Here is a 20544-nt window from a genome sequence, read left to right on the forward strand (position 1 = left end):
GGCTCCCACCCAAGTGAGGGCTCCCAGTTCCAGCGGGAGGAGCCCAGGTGAGCGCCTGGTGTCGGTCAGAGGCCGCTCACCTGGTCCCAGTTCCCCTGGAGCTGGCAGGCTTCCCAGGGGCCGAACCAGCCCAGCTGTGGCTGCTGGTCCCCACACGCCGCTCCTACCACCACAGCCAGTCTCGGCAGAACGGCTCTCAGCTGTGGACCAGACATCCATCCCCACATCGGAAGGATTCACTGCCCCATGGCTGGGATCTCTGAGTGAGCAGTTCCCTCCATAGAGTTTGGTCCACGAGCAGGAACACGTAGCAAATCCCGGCAACACGTTCTCCACCCAAAATGGAACCCCGAGCTCGTTTGCCAGCCCCCCTGTGTAAACGTGACCGTCAGCCCTCCTTTGTGGCCTCTGCTGGTTTCCATGGTGTAAACCTGTCCACGGTGGCTGATGTCAGGCTGCCTAGATGTCGCAGAACATGGGGCTGGGCAGAGGAGACGCAGCCCAGCACCCCCTGCACCCCCGCCCCGAGGAGCAGGTACGTGTCAGGCGGCCCCCCGACACCTGCCGGAGGACGAAGGCCGCTGGCTGCCCGGGCCCAGGGTTTGCTCACCTGTGGCTCACAGCTGACTAGGATGGGAGACCAAATGCCCCGCTACATGACTGAAGCCCTGGGGGGACGCCCTCTGTTCTGAGGGGCAGAGCCCCGCCCCCCTAGGCCCATGGCACATCACAGAACTGAAGGAAATGCCGTGCGTTCTGTGTTTCACTCGAGGGAGCATTTCTGCTGCCACCGTGAGATAGGGTTTTAACGCTCGCTCCAAGGCAAGGGAGAAAGAATAGCACTAAACTGTTTTCTCCTGTGCTCCCTGAAGGTAAAGACGGGACCTCCTTTCATCGGCAGTCGGCGTACCACGGGTCCCTGACACAGAGAAACCCCAACAGCAGGAAGGGGGTGGCCAACCACAGCTTTGCGGTAAGCCCGTCTCCTCCCTCCTGAGGCGTCTTGAAAGCCCTGGGGCCCCTTCTCTAGTTTCCGTGCTGGCATTAGGACTCCAGAGCAGAGAAAATGGGAGAAACTAACGAGTGAAATCAACCAAAGACTTAAAGAAAAATTGAAAACGTTTCTTAAAGATACCAGAATATACCAGTGATAGGGGTCTCCACTTACCCTGGGCTGAGTCTTGGCTTGGGGAAGGGGTCCATCCGTGACAGAGAGAGTACACTCAGGGGAGGGGACCACCCACAAGACCGTGAGGACACTCAGGGGAGGGGACCGTCCATGAGAGAGAGGACACAGGGGAGGGGACAGCGCACGAGGCAGTGAGGACACTCTCCTCAGCCCCAGCAGCTCACCCGTGCAGTAAAGCTAATTCAGCAAACCACGTGTGCCGATGTTGGGGTCAAGGCTGTCCCCAGGGGCCATGGGAGAGAGCGCTCTGCAGAACACCTGGGCTGGCAGCCCCTCACGAGAACCCGGAAAGGCTCCCGCTCCCCTGCGTGGACGCTGCCTGTCCAACAGCGCCTCACACCTGTGGCTCTGTGACAGCTCAGAAGAGGTCATCTCTGGGGACCTCGAGGTCATGCCCATGTCCTATAGATGGGCTTGATGACTCGGGGCCAGTGGCTGCAGGCAAGGCCCAAACGCCCTTGACCCCAGTGGCTGTCCACTCCCACAGGCGCTGCATTCTCTCCGCAAACTCCATTTTTAAAAGGGTTTCCGAGCATCTCACACTAGGGACGCACGAAGGTGGCGAAAGGCTGTTCCTAACTGTGTGAGCTTATACTGGCAGACGGGGAGGGGTGGCTCGCCGTCTTTAGGTCACCCCAACAAGGGGACGAGGACATGTGTAGGGGTTGCTGGGGAAGGGTAGAGGTGCCTGCGGGCCTGACAGAGGGCTGGTGACCGTTAGTAAGAAACTGGCCAACAGGGACTTGAAAGTCTAAATGCTTTCAAGTTCGAAAATACCTCCCTGGGTTTCAGAGCCTTAAGTTTTCAGATACTTTCTATCTATACACCCCCTCTGATGAGGGGCAGGTGCCTCTGACCCAGCATCACAGCTGGGGGAGCAGAGGCAGAGACACTGTGCAGAAGCCCCATGGGGACTGACCAGCACCTTCTGACCAGTGTGTACATGTGTCTGTGTTGCTGTGTGCATTCATGTGTATGTGTGTGTACAAGTGCACGTCTGTGTTTGTGTGCCCCTGTGTCTGCGTGTGTGCACCCTCCTATGTATACACACTCATATGTCTATGTACGGGCCCACTTGTGTCTGCCTGTGTGGACACATTCCTTTCTGTGTGTGCATGTCCACATATGTCTCTCTGTGTGTGTGCACTCCTGTGTGTGCACCCTTGTATGTCTGCGTGCGTGCCCATGTGTCTGTGCATGTGCACACGCTCATGTCTGTGTTGCTGGGTGCACTCCTGTGTGTGTGCAACATGTGTACATCTGTGCATGCCCATGTGTCTGTGCGTGTGCACACTCATATGTTTGTTGCTGTGTGTACTCCTGTGTGTGCACACGTGTACATCTGTGTGTGTGCCCCGTGTCTGTGTGTGTGCACACTTTCATGTCTGTGTGTGCATGCCCACGTGTGTCTCTGTGCATGTGTACATGCCTGTGCATGTGCACACTCATTTATCTGTGTGTGCTTGCCCACATATATGTCTGTGTGCACACCCATCTGTGCACAACTATGTGCGTGTGTATTTGTGCTCCACAGAAACCTGTGATGACCTACCAGCCCTGAAGGGGGAAGTTTGTTGGAACAAGATGAAGCAACCCAGGGGCCCTGCCTTCACTTCCCCTCTGCTCACCATCCCGTCCCTCCAATCTGCCCCGTGCTCCGTGGTGCACATGGTCCAGGAGAGACAGGACACAACACCGTCCACAAGGGAACTCCATCTGCGAGGGGACAGCTTTCCCAGACCCTCTGCTCCTCACTCACGTTCACGGACAACCTCTGCCCCACCCTTGCTGGCCTGCTCTGATCCATGAGAAACATCTAAACTGACATGTTTTTTCTTTAGGACGGTGTTAAACTTTTTGAAGGATACAAGAAGAATGTTCTCGGTGTGATCTTTTAGCCCTTTCCCTGCTGGCTCGGTGCTGCACCCTCTGTGTGTTCCCCACACAGTGTCAGAGCACAGGCAGGTGCTCTGTGTGTTTCTGTGTGCACGTGTGTGTGCACGCATGCAAGGAAATCGGGTATCAAGATGAATGACTGAACTCATGGCCAGCTGGCCTCACCGAGCCTCTCACAGCTATTCTGTGGGTCCCCTGTGGTTCACAGACCAGGAGAAATTCCTCTGTGGTCAAGGGCAGCATGAGCACGGGGCAGCAGGTGGGCCTCTGACCTATGTCCAGGGCAGATGCAGAGGACCTGTGGGAGAGGCGGATGCTGGAGCCCTGGGCAGGTATGCGAGAGGCTGGGGGCTGGCCCGGGGCTGCCACTGCTGTGGTGACATTCAGCGGGACAGAGGGCCAGGGGCAGTCAGGGATGCCTGCCGGCCACCTCCAGCCACCTGCCATCCATACTGTCCTGAGCTCAAAGTCCTTCTCCATCTGGGACAGTCTGGCATTTGCTGTCACTTCTGGGTGTCTATGTGGCTTCTCCAGTTTTCAGAGGAGCCCGCTGCGACCCTTGGGGCTGCCTTGGAGCAGTAACTGTAATTGGAAACACCCCCCCCCAAAACTGAGCAGCGGTACATGCTTCACAGGGACTCATGTGTTTAATCCTTAGATTAAATTTAGGCCCATTTTGTAGAGGAGGACACAGCCCTGAGTGTGAGGCTCCTCTCCTGCAGCGAGAAGCTACCATGTGATCCTCTGTTACTTTCTAAAGTGACTTTGGGCCAGCTTTGACATTTCTCTCTTAAATTGCCTGGTGTTTGTGTTCAAATGAAATGGGAACCGGAAGCAGATGGAGAAGTGGTACCCGGAGCCTTGGCTAGCGAGCCTGTCTTCTGCCTTGACGCTGGACAGAGCCCCACCCCACCACCACGCAGACCCTGTACCGCAAGCTTGGCACGTTCACTGAGCCCAAAACACAGCCAGCGCAGAGGAGACGCCATCCCTGGCCTGGCCCACTGGGTTCAGGAATCAGCTTCTGGGTCGATCCGAACAACCAGGCTACAGGTTGTGCTGGACCTGTAGAAAAGACGGATCTGATGCCCCTTCCCGGGTTGGAAGCTGCTGAAATACATAGCTCCTGACTCACTGCTCAGTGATGGAAAGGTTCTTACAAATGAAAGGGGATCAGTTTCTTTTTTGGCACACCTCTCCTTATTCCCAAAGTAAGCTAAAGTCACTGTGAGTTACAGGAGTCAGAGAGACAGCCCACTGGCCCTGGTGTGTCCCTGAGTGTTGATGGAATAAGACAGTGGGTCCCTCATCCTACTTGCCTCCCAGCCCCCCATTAGCCGCGTTCCTCCACTGCTAATTTGAGTGCTGACAACCTCAAACTCAAACGTACCAGTCTCCTCTGTCAGAGTGGCCTTCTCGGGTCTGTGAATTGTCCCTGCGCCCGTCAGGTGGAGCAAGCATTCGTGCCCTCGGCGGCCCCGCAGAGCACCCCCACAGTGCAGGAGGCCCCGGGATTGGTGCTGATCTGGCACGTCCTCAGCAAGGTTGCCTGGGACCAAGTCTCTTTCCCCGCCCCCTGCATGGGTCCCTCAAGCCCCCTGGATGCCGGAGCGCCTTTCCATGTCCACTGAGCTCCCTGCCTTCGGGCACCTGTGGGCTGGAAGTGTGGCCAGTACCACCCCAGAGACCAGCCATCACCTCCCCTGGCATCTCCACGCCGCCCTTCCAGCTGAACAGGGTCTCGCCCCCCGGCCGCTCACTGTGCCCACTTGTGTGCACTCCAGCCCTCCGGGGCTCGTCCCGTATTCCTCTCCTTCACACCACACTCTGTCAGGAGAACCTGGCTCTGTGGAATGTTCCACGCGGTTCTTTCCATGACATCCGAATACTGCTGCTCACAGACACGTCGGCCCACCTTTTGATAAAGCTGCTGAGTCTCCGACCGTCACGTGACTCAGTACTGTCTACGCGCACACATGTTGGTGACCCGCGGCTTGTTGCTCTGCGGAGACCTTGTCTGTGACTTATGAACCTGCAACCCCGGGGAGCACTGGCCGCTCCAGCTACCGTCCTGTGGGGACAGCCCAGGGCGTCAGGAGGGTCACCAGGCGCCCCACTGCCCAGATCCTCTGGCCTTCCCAACAAGCCCCTGGGAACCTCGAGAGGCCTGTCGGTTTGAGGGACCTCATCCAAGGCAGGCCAGCCCCTCCTCTTTTCTCCAAAGCCCCCTGCTCCTGCTCCACCTGAGGACACCCACCCCGTGGTGAAGGCCTGGCTCCGCCAGTCTGGCCATATCCATAAGCTTCCTTGTTGTCTGTGTTGTTTTTGTGCTACAACAACAGAGCTGAATATTTGCCGTCCAACCCCCTCCGGGGGAATGGCGACTCCTGGCCTCTGTCCCCGACTTCTGCAGCAGGGCTGGCGAGGGCAAGGGCAGCACACCAGTCTCTCTCGAGTCTGGCCACCACCACCGCCGCCCAACCGCCTGCGCTCTTGGCCACCCTCCACCCCTGCACTGCCTGCCCCCTGTGTGTTCGGAGAGAGACCTGTCGCCCCACGCTAGCGCACAGTCTAGGCAAACACTGAAGACATTACAGCTTGGGTAGGTGATGGCAGCCAGCCCAGATCTCGACGGGCCCCGGGGCTGCTCTAACCAGTCATCATAGTCTGGGCTTCTTCAGACCAGAGGTTGACTCTCTGACTGTGCTGGAGGCCGGAAGTCCAGAATCTGTGTCCACAGGGCCCCGCTCCCTCCAGAAGCTCCAGGACAGACTCCCTTCTCTGCCCTTTCCAGCCTCGGGGGCTCCCGCAGTCCTGAGCCAGCAGCCCTGTCCTCACAGGGCCCTCTGTGTCTGTCTCCGGTCTCGCTCCACCCTCCTCTCATGGGGATGCTTATCATTGCATGTAGGACCCATCTCGATTACCCAGCGTGGTCTTCTCATCTGGAGATCCTTCCCCTAATTACAAGGACCTTTTTCCCAAATAAGGTGGCATTCTCAGGTTCCAGGAGCTAGGAGGAGAGTTTGAGGAGACCCCGTTCCACCCACTCCAGCTAAGTGGGGAAATCCATTCTAATCCGCAGCTGATGGAGTGAAACCCTCCATGCAGACCCTCAAAGAGAGCACAGAGCCGGCAGAAGGAGCCCTGCACCCTCGCAGGGGAGCAGCCTCCTCCCCCGCCTCCCAGGGAGCCCCGGGGCCCGGCACACACTTCACTTCTGAGCGTAGCAGCAAGCTCGGGCAGCCGGCCTCCCTCTCTGCCCTGTCCTGCAGCACAGCCATGCTGCCCCTGCCCTCCCAGCCCCAGGGCCCCATGGACACCCCACCCCCCAGTGCCTGTCCTTCCTCACCCAGTAGCAGACTTAGCCCTTCCTGCCACCATCAAGGCCTGAACACCCGTTTTGTGCAAGTAAACCTCCGGTTCCACCAGTTTAGAGAAGAGAGATGGGGGCCCAAGGCACAGACTGGCCCTGGCCAGACACCCCAGAGCCCAGCCTGTGTTGACATAGCAGAAAGCTTCAGGAACAATGGCTGTGCGCATGTGACCTCGCCAAGCGGTAACTTGGGGGCCCGAGCACAGGAAAATCCCACACCTGTGGGGTCCTCAGCAGTCGGGGTTCCACCCAGAAATGGACACAGAGCCACTGTGCTGCCAGTGTTCAGGGGGCTATTGGGCATGAGCGACCATCTTCCCCAAGGCAGTGGCCTGTGGGTAGCCCAAGGCATGCATGTGATCAGCGTTCCCCAGGCAGAGAGAGGAGAGGCTCCCCAGGGCTGTGATGGTCATAATTTCAAAGGGCCCCCAAGCCGCCCATTCTGTGACAGCCTTTCCAGGGCTCACACTACTGCTCACATGCCAAGGTTATATCCCTGGCTCACGGGAGGGCTTCCTTGGGAATAAAAAAAAAAAGAGGAAAAACGTCATGAGGAGCTAAAGGCACAGACCTCCTGAAGATCCCTCGGAGTTTCAAGTAAGCTTGGAGCAGGCAGCCAGAGGCACTCTGCCCAGGTCACCTCGTGTCTGACCCATTGTGGTCCAGGCCCAGGTACCCAGAGCGTGCCCGGGGGTCAGTGTTCTTCCACCACAGTGACAGAGCAAGGCACAATTCTGTAGGTCTCTGCAGCACGGAGTGGAAACACCCACTTCACAGGGGCTGGATAACCCACCCCAAAGCCACGCTAAAACTCTTTTGTGCTTGCTTTCTGATCCCCAGGCTCTTGGCATCCAGCACGTGGGCCAGCCATGGGACCTTTAAGCAGGCCCACAATGCCCATAACATCAGAGCTGTTTTTGCACAGAATTATTATGACCTATGAGCTGTCTATGTGTTTTGTTGAGAAGAAAACAGAAAATGGAGACCAGCTAAAGCAACAAGAATAGTCAGCGTCATCTCTCATCCAGCAAGCATGCCCATCCCTCCAGACATCCATCTGGATGTTCACATTCAATTTAAAACTACAGGTGACTTCCCTGGCAAGGAGGTGAAGCCCGTCCCAGATGTTACCCCACAGCTGTGGCTTCTCAGGAAAGAGCCAGCTCCAGACAGAAGGGCTTTACTCCCTCCTGCTGCCCAGATTCCCCTGCAGTTGTCCCCAGTGAAGTCCACCCAGAGAGAGACTTGCTCAGAATCCCAAGGCAAGGGTCATACTGGATAAAGGAGCATTTGACTACATCCCTGCAAACACAGCAGTCTGTGATGGTCAAATTTATGTACCAGCTTGGCTAGGTCATGGTGCCCTGATATTTGACTAAACACCAGTCTAGATGTTGCTGTGACAATATTTTTTAGGTGTGATTAACATTTACAATTAGTGGCCTTCCAGTAAAGGAGATTCTCCTCTTAGTGTAGGTGGGCCTCGTCTAATCAGGTGAAGGCCTTTGGGGAGAAAGTTTTCCCAAGAGGGAATTCTGCCCGAGGACTGCCTTTCAACTCCAGCTGCAACATTATCTCTTCCATGGGTCCCCAGCCTGTAATCCTGCCTTGTAGATTTCAGACTTGCCAGCCCCACAATCACATGAACCAGTTTCTTACATCTCTACACACACACACACACACACACACACACACACACACACACACACACTATTGGTGCCAATTCTCTGGAGAAAACTGACTCATGCACAGTTCCCACATAAGAGCTGTGTCTAATAGTTTCCACGCTGGAAACTTAGAAACCCTTTGGGTGGGAGTCATGTATAAACGTTGGAGAACACCATTTCCGTTGATCACAATATTATGCCAAGTTCCCAGAGCCACTGCCCCTTGGGGCAGGAAGATGCTCCCACCACTGCTCATCTCTCACTAAAACTTGATCTCAGCTCTCAGGGACTTTGCTTCCCACATGACACATTCTCGGGGACTTTGCTTCTTATATGACACATACTTGAGAAATGACTTTCTGACTTAAAGATGAGTCCTTTAAAATGTTCTCAAGAATTTGGATTTGCAGTGGACAGAAGATATGAACAGACATTTCTCCAAAGAAGACATACACATGGCCGACAGACACAGGAAAAAATGCTTAACATCACTTGGCGTCAGAGAAATACAAATCAAAATCACAATGAGATAGCACCTCATACCAGTCAGAATGGCTAAATTTAAGAAGTCAGGAAAAAATATACGGTGGCGAGGATGCAGAGAAAGGGGAACCCTCTTATAATATTGGTGGGAATGCAAGGTGGTGCAGCCACTCTGGAAAACAGCATGGAGGTTCCTCAAAAAGTTGAAAATAGAGCTACCCTACAAACTAGCAATTGCACTACTGGTTATTTACCCTAAATATACAAATGTAGTGATCTGAAGGGGCACATGCACCCAAATGTTTATAGCAGCCATGTCCACAATAGCCAAACTATGGAAAGAGCCTACATGTCCATCGTTGGATGAATAGATAAAGAAGATATGGTATATACATGCAATGGAATATTACTCAGCCATCAAAAAGAATGAAATCTTACCATTTGCAATGATGTGGATGGAACTAGAGGATATTATGATGAGTGAAATAAGCCAGTCAGAGAAAGACAATTATCATATGGTTTCATTCATATGTGGAATTTAAGAAACAAAACACAGGAACATAGGAGAAGAGAAGGAAAAGTAAAATAAGATGAAACAAGAGAGGGAGATAAACCATAAGAAACTCTTAGTTCTTGAGAACAAGCTGAGGGTTGCTGAAGAGGAGGTGGGTGGAGGGATGGGGTCACTGGGGGATGGGCAGGCAAGGGCACAGGTGATGGAACGAGCACTGGGTGTTATATGCTTCTGATGAATCCCTGATGTCTACCTCTGAAACTAATAATACACTACATGTGAATTAAATTGATTTTAAATTTAAAATTTTTCAAAAAAAGAGTTTGGATTTTCAGAAGCCTTCTATATCAGAAGCAGCTTGGTCGCTGACGGAAAACCCACCCCCCACCAACCACCACAGCCACCCTGCTGCTCGGACTCCGGTGACTCCCTGTCCCCGAGGCCACCTCTTTCCCATCAGACTGTGCATGTCTTTCTGGGCCTCCAGAAGGACCCCATGTTTAAGACACACAGGCCAAAGCCACAAGACTAGCTGCTTCAAGAAATAAGCACCAGGAAGAAGTATTTCGTCAGTCACTCTTAACACTTATGGAGCACCGCTTCTGTCTCCTGGAGCTGCTTCACACAGCGCTACGAGCCAGGTGGCTGAGGACAGCTGAGATGGACTCTCTCCCAGTTTGGGAGGCTGGAAGTCCAAGTTCGAGGTGCTCACAGTGCTGGTTCCTTCCGGAAGCTCCAAGGGAGAAGCCATGTCATCCTCTGCCCCAGCTCCTGGTGGCTGCTGCCACCTGGGCTTGTGGCCACGTCACTCCCATCTCTAACTCTGTCCTCACGTCACCTTCCCCAAGTGTGTCTCCATGTGTCTGTCCTCTTCTTAGAAGGACCCCAGTGACTGCATTCAGGGCCCACCTTACCCCAGCATGACATCATCTTAATTTGATTACATCCGCAAAGACCTTATTTCCAAATAAGGTCGCATCCTGAGGTCCCTGGTGGACATGAATTTTGAAGGGACACTATTTGACCCATTGCACCATTATGGTCCCAAATCCAGGCCCCAAAACAGCCACCCATCATCACATTTCGCTGCGTGTGCCTGGACATCCACCTTGTTAGAGGTAAAAGTTCAAAGATCTCAAAAGAAGCCAGTTCACTCCAAAAAGTGGGGTCCCTTTGATCATGCCAACATGAAGAACAAGGAGGGATGAGTCCCTCAGGAGGATCTCTTCAACGTGGGGCTCCTTTCATTGCAAGGAGCAGAACCCACTCAAACCGGCCCAAGTGAGAGAGAGAGTGTGTGTGGGACTCGTGGCACTTTCCTGCAGGACAGTGGGGACCCAAGACCCAGCCTCAGGAAGGGCAGGGCCAGGGAAGGCTCCAGGGCAACCATGCCCTTGTGGACTCTCTGAGATGTCCCTTGTGACCGTGAACCCCCAGCGGCCTCTGCAGTCCCAATCCTGACTGTCCCCTGCTGTGGTCATAGTTCATAGTTGCAGACCCAAAGAGACAGCATGCACAGGGCTGTGAGCCTCCCAGGTGCTGGCCAACCTTGGGTGGGGCTGCGGGATGGAGAGCAGAAGCCCCCCACTCGACCAGCAGCGGGACACTGATCCCACACATGGGTCGCCACGGCCTCCCGCATTTGGACTACAGAAACCAGACCGCGGTCTCTCCACCAGGGTCTGAGGGCCCCTCTCTATACTTCATCAGGAGCCACACCTGCAATGAGTCATCTGCCTGCTGGAAATACAGGGGGCAGCTGACCGCCGCCCAGGGGCCCAGTCCAGCCCACAGCCCAGTTTTGTTAGACTCCCTACCGGAGCCCAGCCGCCCACGGTCATGGCCGGGTCACCTGTGGCCGCAGCAGAGATGCCGGCCCACAGAGCTGATAAGATCTGCCGACCCCTGACAGAACACAGAGTGCCCAGGTGGGCGAGGGCCAGGACCGTGGATGGCTTTGAACTCTGTGTGCCGGGCAGTTCAAGGACGGGAGGGCAGGTGGGAGCGAGCCGCAATGCCTGTGCTGCCTCCCAGCCCTGCTGCTGGCCGTCACCTGCTGGAGGGCCCCCACAATGGCAAGGCGCCAGTGCCACACTGGGACAAAGCCACTTAGCTGAAAGGGGAGGATTCACTGTCCGACACACTCACAAGCACGTGCATGCACACACGTACGCTTGACCATGTGTGTTTAAGTACAAGCATGTGCACACATGCATGCGTACACATGGACAAACACACATGTACACACGTGCCTATACGTGCACGTACGCACGCCTAGACACATACATGTGCACGTGCATGTGTGCACACGGGCAAACACACGTGCTCCCACGGCTCCTCTCTTGCACTGGGGGCCCTGGGACTGCGCACACATCTGTGGGGATGGCCAGACGACCCCCCCAGACAGGACCACACCACAGGAGAGAGTGTCCTGTGTCACTATCACTACTCTTCACCACGAGCACCAGCAGCTTTTGACCACGGATGACGCAGAAATTCTGGTAGAATCCAGTCTTGGTGTCCTTACCCTGCAGCCCAGGGCAGAAGACCCCGCCCACCCTCCCCCTCCATGCTCCTTACGCTGCCCTGCCCCTGCTGTGTCCCAGTACTCCCAATCTCCAGGGAGCCAGAGAACCTTCACTGCCGGGAATGGCAGCTTCGGGGCAAGGGAGAAGTGCGTGGGACGGACACCCTGAGGGTCATGTGCACCCTGAAGCTTTCGCTAGAAGTCTGACAGAGGCATGAAGTGGGGGGTTGTCCCCCCACGCTCACCCAAGGGGAGCCACCAGGAGGCCTCTTCCCCAGAAGGGGCTCCTGGCCACTCCTGCCACAGCGCACACGACCTTCACGTCCTCTGTAATGATTCCGAATACGAAGTTAGCTTCCTCAGTCCCAGTTAGGTCGTAGAGTATCACGCAGCTATTTTAAAGCTATTCTCTTCACAACTCGAGAGCCTGTTGAAGGGAAGCAGCGAGATTCAAAATGCAGACATCCAGGGAATATACCCTGACAATGGGCAGGGAGACGCCCCCATAGAAGGAGACACATCACGTGTGCTGAAGGACTCACTTCCTCCACGGGACTGGTGCTTGTTTCCCCTCATTTCCGACACATGCTGAATTCTTCCAAAATGTATATAAATTGCTTTTATAATAAAAAACAAATTTGTTTATTATTGTACAATAAAAATTAACTTACTTGTTTTAGAACAGTAACGAACTTGCTAGTTCTACACCTCAATCATGAAGACTATGGAAGGCCTAGGAGAAAGCATCTTGGGCATAACGGAAACAAGACAAAGGTGGTCTGCGTGTCACCGGCGGGGACAGAGGGCAGGTGCCGGGCGGGGACGGGCTAGGCTGGGGGGCTCGAGCCACCATGCTGCGTTCACAGCGGGCCCTACGGGCGCAGGGGACTCTGCCGTCAGCCCAGGGGCCAGCATGAAGAAGGAAGGCTAATGTGTTTTAAAACCACTCGACCCAAATGCAATTATATGACAGGAAGGGACAAATCATGTAGCTAATGAGTTTTTTTTATAAAAAAATAGAAGACAGAAAAGGAAAAGCGCAGACTCTGTCCTGATGCCGCCCTGGGAGGGAGGGGGAGGTGCAGGGGGCACCTGGGGGGTGGGTTGCCTCCTCCTCGGGTTATAAAAGGGGGTGAGCTGGCTCTGTCTGGGTCACCACCGAGCCGCAGCACCCTCGCCGCCACCCTCGTAGGGACCTGTGGTGAGTAGCTCTCGCGCTGTTTCTCTGGGCTCCTTCCCGCTCACTATTCTCCCTGGCAGGCTGGAGGTTGCTCCCTGAGTCAGGGGGTGGTGTGTCTGTGGGCCACCAGATTGCCCAGAGGCCCTCACACTCAAGCATGGTCCGCAGTGGAGACAAAAGGCAAATTGTCCCGTGCAACTCCTCTGGGAATACAGACCGGGAAGCCCAAAGGATCAGCAGCAAAAATCTCTAGCCGGCAGAGAAGCAGGTCCTTTGGGACTGGGAGCTGGGTGCTGCCAACCTCTCCAATGCCAATCACTTGGCGTGGGTCCTGCCCAGAGGAACAAGAAACAGCCCAGCCGGTCTGGTTTGTTCCTCTGCTTCCTGGTGATACCGCTAGTTCCTCCGGACTGGGGACCCCAACACTGCCCAGTGTGTGACACCCCAATGGGCCTCTGAAATGGAGAGAGGTGGTCATTTTAAATAGCTCAGACCATGAGCACTCTCCATGGGGCTCGGACAGGCTGGAAAGTCAAGGTCAGCAGAGGGGGTCCTCCCTGGAGCAAAGGGGGCTCCCAGCCGTCTTCCAAGTGCCAAGGATGTAGGTGCCTGCAGGCGGGGCACCAGGTCAGCCTGACGGATGCCCCTTAGGTAGGTCAACGCCTCCACTCCGGAGGGTGAACAAGGACTTTCTGAATGCCTCTGGTGCCCACAGCCCTCTGGTGCTGCCATGCCCCATGCGTGGTAGGGGTCCTGCTGCATGAGAGCAGGTCCCACCTGCTGGAGACACAGCAGGTGGCATCTGGGATTATGATGAGGGTGAATGCACTTGGAAAGGACAGAGGACAGACTCCCCTGCATCTCCTGGCTGCTGCCTGCCCTCTGGGGGGTGTCCGGAGGTCCTGGGCTGAGCAAGGGAAAGAAGCCTGCACCGGGGTCCCAGTCCACGAGAGGCAGAGGCACGACACACCTCACCTCTGGCCGTGTCTGAGGTGGGCAAGTTGCCCCCACACCTCTGCAGTGACCCTGAGCTCCTTGGGACCAGACCCCCCACAGCCTACTCACCTCTGCCCTCCCTGCCTGGGTGCACGACATGCACAGCGGTACAGAGACCTCCCATCCTTCCAGTTCCCTAACACAGATGGACAGAAAGACCAAGGCAGGTCCAACACAGCCCATCACTCTGCACCCACTTTTATACACCTCCCGGATCCTTCCCACAACAGAGGGTCGGTGCAAACCTAGGCCTGTCAGAGGCTGACACACACATGATGGCCTCAGGTAACTCTCTCTGGACAGAGGAGACAAGGAGGTCCCAGGGAGGGTGACAGATTTCACAAAGAGTTGGGTTTGTCTGCTAGGTATGTGCCCAGGACCTCACAAAGAGTTGGGTTTGTCTGCTAGGTATGTGCCCAGGACCACCCCAGCACCGATCGGAGTGTGCAATGCAGTGTTGCCCCACACACGTGCACTCACATGTGCACACACTCCCATGCACACTGGCTCACAGGCACACACAACTCCATGCACACCGGTCCATATGCACTCATTCGTGCACATACTCCTATGCACACCAGCACAAATGCACTCCTAACACCTTGTGTGTGCACACACACACTCACATGTGCACACTCACGCACAGTTGAATGCCGTGCACTCACGTGTGTACACACATTTGTGCACACAGACACACACAGTGCTCACATTATCTAGGGCAGCTACCTTGGTGAGCACACACCTGCACGTGTGCCTAACATCACTCTGGTCTTCCGCCCCAGGTTGCGCCCTCCTGTGTGGGATCCCACCTCCATCGGGGCCTGAGTGAGGAGCAGGGGGGATGAAGGCTTTGCAGACTTGGCTGCTGTGCCTGCTGCTGCTGTGCCTGGCTCTGAAAGGGGCTGCCGGCCAAGCCCACCAGCATTCCATGGAGATCCGCAGTGAGTGCCTAGGACACCCAGATTTAGCCTCCCTCACCTGCCACCACCGCTCCCCGGACAAGGGACCGTGGCTGGGGCCTGGTCACCTCCTAACCAGGGGTCCCGGCATCGCTAGGTGCCTCAGCTCTGGAAGGGGTGTAGCCTGCTGTTCACCAGGCTTTTCCGCAGAGAGGCCCTGTCACCGGCTCTCCGGCACCCCAGCCCTTGCACAGCACACAGTGGAGGGGGTCGCTTCCTGCCCCCGAGGGTGGCCTGGGCCAGAGTTGGCCTTTCCTACCCCTGGCCCAAGTACCTGGGTGGGGGAGTAGGGGTTGCTGGTGAGTTTGAATTCCCATTTCCCAAAGCTTCCCACTGTCCAGCACTGGCTTCGTCACACCCTCTGGGTGTCCCTGCTACACAGGTGGTCCCAGCATGGCCTGGGCAGGTGGACAGCCGTGAGCTGGGGACCCTGGGGGAGCACTGCATGTGTGCACTGGACCCTGCCACCCAGGGGAGTGCACGGCGTACGCGTGCCGTAAACACAGCACCCACACCCATGTGCGGCCCTCACCCTTTCCTTCCCAGCCCCGGACATCGACCCCGCCTGGTACACGGGCCGCAGAATCAGGCCCGTGGGACGCTTCGGCCGGAGGAGAGCAGCCCTGAGGGACGTGGCGATGCCCAGCCTCTGGCGACAGTCCGCCTGCTTCCCCCTGCAAGGAGGTGCCGAGCCCGCCCGGGATGGGTGACAGCCCAGCCCACAGAGGAATAATTGTGAAGCCGTCCCCCCGCATTCCCCACTCCACAGGCTACTTCCCCTCCAGTCCTAATAAAAGCAGCTGGCCTTGCTTAGACGTGTCTTTGTGGTAGCCATGTGGGAGCTGTTTGTCCTCATGGCACGTTTGCTTGAAAGGACACTCAGAGCCCAGCAGCCCAGAGGTGCCATGACTTGCCTGAAGGCACCCCACACTGAGTAAGGGAGCTGGGGCCTTCTGGGGTCACCTGCAACCTATTGCATGTGTGCCCTCCACCTGGGCCGCTCTGAGTGGCTGCCTAGGCTGTGCACTGCACCACCCCATGCAGGAGGCCCCGGGGAGAGGGCAGCACAGCCCCTCAGCCTGACCTGTCCCTCTCCAAGCCCAGTCCCTTTTACCTCCTTTCTGAGTACTCCGAGGAGAAAGAGAAGGATGAGCTGCTTGTTTCAAACTCAACCAAGATGTCCCTATGTCCTGCCTCCGGCCGGGCAATGGAAGCCAGCCCTTCCCTCTGAGACTCAGTTTCCACATCTAAACACCCTGGGGCAGTAACACCCGTCTCATTCGACAGCTCAGGCAGGCATAGCACATGTTTGCTGGCCAACCCTGTGTACGTTCAATGTAGACCCCTTCCCCATGGCCCTCTCCAACCCAGCATGAGGGAAGGAGAGCAGTGGGGACAGGCTTATCCAGTTACTTCCACACCCAAAGCACATGGGCCTCTGCTTTCACCCTGCTCGCAGGGTCTCAGGAACCCACCCTGACCACAGGACTTCAGTCGGGCCATACTCAGGAGGCCCCAGAGCAAGCCTGCAGGACCCCAGACCCCGGCTGTCCCTGCTCCCATTCAAGAAAGGGGCGTCCATGGCTCCCCAGACATGGAGAGGAGGCAGAGCTGCCCCACCTCCCCAGCCACAGGGAGACCCCAGGGAGGGCAGAGGTCAGCTCTCCCAAGGATGAGCCCCTGCTACGTGGGCACCTCCCCAGGGTGCAGTGAGCACAGGGATGGGAGGGGCGAGGACTGCACCGAAGGCAGGCAGGTGCTGGCCCAGGCCTAGAAGAGTGAGCAGCCAGGAGAACAGTCTGGCACGTCCTCAGACAGTTACACATCGAGTCACCATATGGCCCACAGCGCTTCCAGGTACGTCCCCAGAAGAAGTGAGAACAGGTGTTCAAACAAATGTTTATACAGAAATGTTCACAGCGGCACAATTCACAAGAGGCAGAAAGGTAGAAACACCAAATACCCAGCCAGGGATGAACAGATAAACAAAACGTGGTCCGGCCACCATGGATTATGATTGGGCCATAAAAAGGGACGGAATTGGACTGAATGCTCCAGTTTGGGTCCTTGAAAACGTGATGCTAGATGGAAAAAGCCAGACACAAAAACCCACATCCTGCAAGATCCAATCTACATGAAAATTTGCAGAAAAGAGTCATCGCCAGTTGTCAAGGTGACTGCTTAATGGGATGAAAATGCCTTGGAACCGGACTCAGGTGGTGGCTGCAGAACAGTTTCAATGGGCTAATACCACTGAATTGCACACTTTCTCAGAGAAGAGTTCACAGTTCAGGGTGAAGCTCAGACAGGACAACACAAGGGCGTGAGTCTGGGCAGCTCCAGACTCCGGCACCTCTTCTGTGTCCCAGAGGGAGGAAGGGGCGGGAGGTTGTATGTTTCCTACAACTTATCATGAAAGTTTTCAAACATACAAGGAAGTTCAAAACGTAGCCTAAAGAGCATCCACACACCCTCCACTTAGTTTCAACCACTATTACCGCATTTCTCTCTCTCTCTTTCTCTCTCTCTCTCTCCCCCTTCCCATTTGGAAGTAAGTTGTAGACATCGTGACATTTCCCCTAGATGTTTCCATATGTTCCTCCTCAAAATAAGGAGGGTCTCCTGCATAACCATAAAATTATTGTCCCTGATTCATTTTTTAATAATTCTGTAATATCATCTAATTTCTAGTCCATATTCAAAAAATCCCCAGGGCCAGAAAGTCTTGGCTGTCTTGTTTTTCTTTCTTTTTTTTTTTGAAACCAGGTTGCAACCTAAATCCACTGTTGCTATTAGGCATTGCTCCTTAGTCTGTCATGACATGGACATTTACAAGAGCCCAGACGCGTTATCCTGTGAAATGATATGGGAGGTGATGTGTGGATTGTTCCCCAGAGGGTGGTTACCTTGTTCATGTTCCGTCCCCGCATTTCCTGTGGTCTGAGAGGGAAAGGCAGGGCCTCAGTCTGATGGGTTACTCACCGGGGACACCAGGGCTCTGTGTCCCTTCTGTCCCGCATCATCTGATGGACAGTCCAGGCCCCACTCGGACAGATGCTGGGGCCAACCCTCCCATGGAGGAGGATCTCAGCTATAGGGGGTCTTCTGTCCCTCACTGTGTGCTTGAGGCAGCAGCCAGTTTACCCAGAGCCCCCAGCCAAGGATCTAAGCACCCAGTGAACATCCCCGCTGGGAGCCCATGTCCTCCCCAGCGCGTTGCACCAGGAAGATTCTCCAATTCCTTCCACATTTATTACCATATTCTTCTAAAGGAGGTATCTCTCTCTCTCTCTCTCTCTGTTCAACACTTACAAAGAATTTTTGGGTGCTCAGATTGTCCTCAGTTTGGCCAGTGGGAGCTCCAGGAAGAGGATAAAAGGAGCCCGACGCGGGCCCTGAACTCACAACTCTTAGATCAAGACCTGAGCTGAGATCAAGAGTCGGACGCGGGTGGCTCAATGGACTGAGCCCCCGGGCACCCTGGGAATACATTTTGGAAGAAGAAGAATGGATCCGAGTCAGGTCCTCTGGGCCGTTAAAAAAAAAAAAAAATGCAAACATTTGAAGATCTAATTGGCTTTATTAAGCTATTCATGAATGGGGCCACATCCAGTCTTGCCAGTAGTGAGAGGTTCTGTCAAGGTGCAGAGAAGGAAAGGTGTTGAAAGGCAGAGAGAAGGCTCCTTTTGTCTTACAGAGTTTATTAGCCTTGTTGAGGTGAGGTTGCCCTGGTAGGGGAAAAAGGGTTTCTCAGAGGATTGCCTCCAGGAAATTCCAGTGCGGCAGGCTGAAGGTCACATTCCAGAGAGAGCAGAAACTGCGGTTGGGTTGAGGATGAAATCTGGCTTTACTGATGCCTTAATTTCAGCGGCTCCTTGGGCCTGGGGTTTTCTTTCTGACCATGGGAAGGGGACCCTTCCAATGGGGTTGGAGGAGACACCTCCCACAGAAGCAGAAGACAGAGAAGGGGTAAGGTTACAGGCCGGTGGGCAGGGTTCCTCCGAGGGGCCCCGTCTCAACCCCCGGAGCCTCCTGCCCCCACCACCTACAAGGGGGCACACACCTCCCCCAGCTCCAGAGAGGACCCAGGTACAGACCCAGGCTGAGCGGGGCAGGAGCAGCTTTCCCGTGGCAGGCGGACAGGGGCCTTCCAGGCTGACCCCCATGGGACTCGAGGCCAATGCAGACCTCTTCTCCCAGGAGTCTTCATGGGGAATGCATCTCTCTGCGTGCTCCACACCCACTGCCTACCCTACCCCCCATCACAGGTTCCAGGATGGAGCCGACATGAGGTGGGCAAAGCATGGCACAGAGACCCTTCCAGAATCCCCTGTCTGTTGTGATGGAGGCTGGTTTTGGAGGGCCTGCCTTTCCTTTAGGTCTCGGGGGGAAGGAATAGTTTCTATCCTCTTGCTGGACACACGTTGGTTGAGCCCCTGGCATGTGTCTGATGTTGCCAGGCACCGAGCACCCCGCAGAAGGAAAAACAGAGCCCTTGGCCTCGGGGCATTGCCTATCTTGCCAGAATATTAGGTTCACCGGGGAGTTGAAACGCCCTGGGCGCAAGCTCCCTGGAGACCCATGAAACCAGGGCAGGTGGTGATGGGCCAGGGGTGCTGCCGAAGGAGGCTCCCAGGTGATTCTAATGCAGGGTTGAGCCACCTGCCTGGTGGGGCGGAGGAGAGGGTGAGGAGCCATCACATCCAGAGCGATGGGGAACCTGAGCTCCAGAAGCACAAGGCACCCCATCCAGTGTAGGGGCACGGAGAGGGATGCCTGGTGGAAATCCGTTCAAGGATATGTTCTAGCAATAAATTCTAGCACAGCGATACGAACTTGACAAAACGGGAGGGAAAGAGGCATAGATATGTGGGCATCCTACACACATCATCCTTATTTCCCCCACTTCCTGTTGCCTCAATCAACTCACAGGAAATTTCTCTGAAAGCCTGGCATTTAGCAGAGCAAAGGCGGGGACCCTGGGCCCTTGAGCCCCAGGGTTTGTCCTGAGTGATGCTGGAGCGCCACCTAGTGGCCAGGGGTGACCTCAGCCTCCTGCCGCCTCCAAGGTGGGACCCACCAGGTGGGCACTGGGGGTCCAGGGCCTGCTGCAGCCAGGAGGGGAGGGGAGCACTAGACACAGCCTGGCACCCCGGGGACTCACCCCCACGTACTGCATCTACATGGGAATAATATGAAACAGAGTGCGGCTTGACTACTGTCAGAAACTGTCACCAATGAAATTGTTTAAGGAGCAAAATAGAGTGAGTGGAAATCTGGGTAACAGGCCCTGTCAGACGCTTTTATTTCTGTATTTATCCTTTAGCTTTTCTCAAGCATGACAAGAGACGCCTTGGGAAACCTGCATTTGTCTGGGAAGACATACCATGATCTTGAGGTTGGAATGTAGGGGGTCCTATGCCTGCAGGATGGGGGAGGGACCAGGGGCCAGAACGTAGGAGGGAGCCTTTTTGGGAGCCCTGACCTTTGGCAGGATACAGCCACACTGAGACGACCCCAGCTGGACGGGTCCTAGCCAATGCTGGGGTGTGTCCTGATCAGTTCAGGACTCCCTGCCCGCTGGGCCCCAAGCAAAGGTCCAGGCCCTTGGCTGGGATGATAGGCCTGTGGCAGGGTGGACACGAGCAGAGAACCAGTGCAGAGGAGCCCCTAGAAACGCTGGCTCACCCCTCATGGATGCCAAGAGTTCAGAGTAAGCGTGAAAGGATGCTTTACCCCTGTCCTGCTGTTGATCCTCCC

At 55.5% G+C, this 20544-nt stretch overlaps 2 protein-coding genes across 2 annotated transcripts in view; both read left to right on the forward strand.

Annotated features, from left to right (window-relative positions):
• LOC111145275 (melanophilin) overlaps positions 1-2750 on the forward strand; it is a 35573-nt gene extending 32823 nt beyond the window's left edge. The window contains exons 11-12 of the mRNA XM_022500097.1: positions 873-973; positions 2724-2750. Of these exons, the coding sequence (XP_022355805.1) occupies positions 873-973; positions 2724-2750 (128 nt within the window). The remainder of the gene's footprint in view (positions 1-872; positions 974-2723) is intronic.
• An 11916-nt stretch (positions 2751-14666) lies between these two features.
• LOC111146636 (prolactin releasing hormone) lies at positions 14667-15494 on the forward strand. The gene is made up of 2 exons (XM_022502305.1): positions 14667-14766; positions 15331-15494. Exons 1-2 carry the CDS (start codon positions 14667-14669, stop codon positions 15492-15494), a joined length of 264 nt encoding a protein of 87 aa, XP_022358013.1.
• The last annotated feature ends 5050 nt before the right edge of the window (positions 15495-20544 follow it).

This window comes from Enhydra lutris, unplaced genomic scaffold (assembly GCF_002288905.1).
Source record: "Enhydra lutris kenyoni isolate GAN:26980312 unplaced genomic scaffold, ASM228890v2 scaffoldscaffold1, whole genome shotgun sequence".
Lineage (NCBI taxonomy): Eukaryota > Metazoa > Chordata > Mammalia > Carnivora > Mustelidae > Enhydra > Enhydra lutris.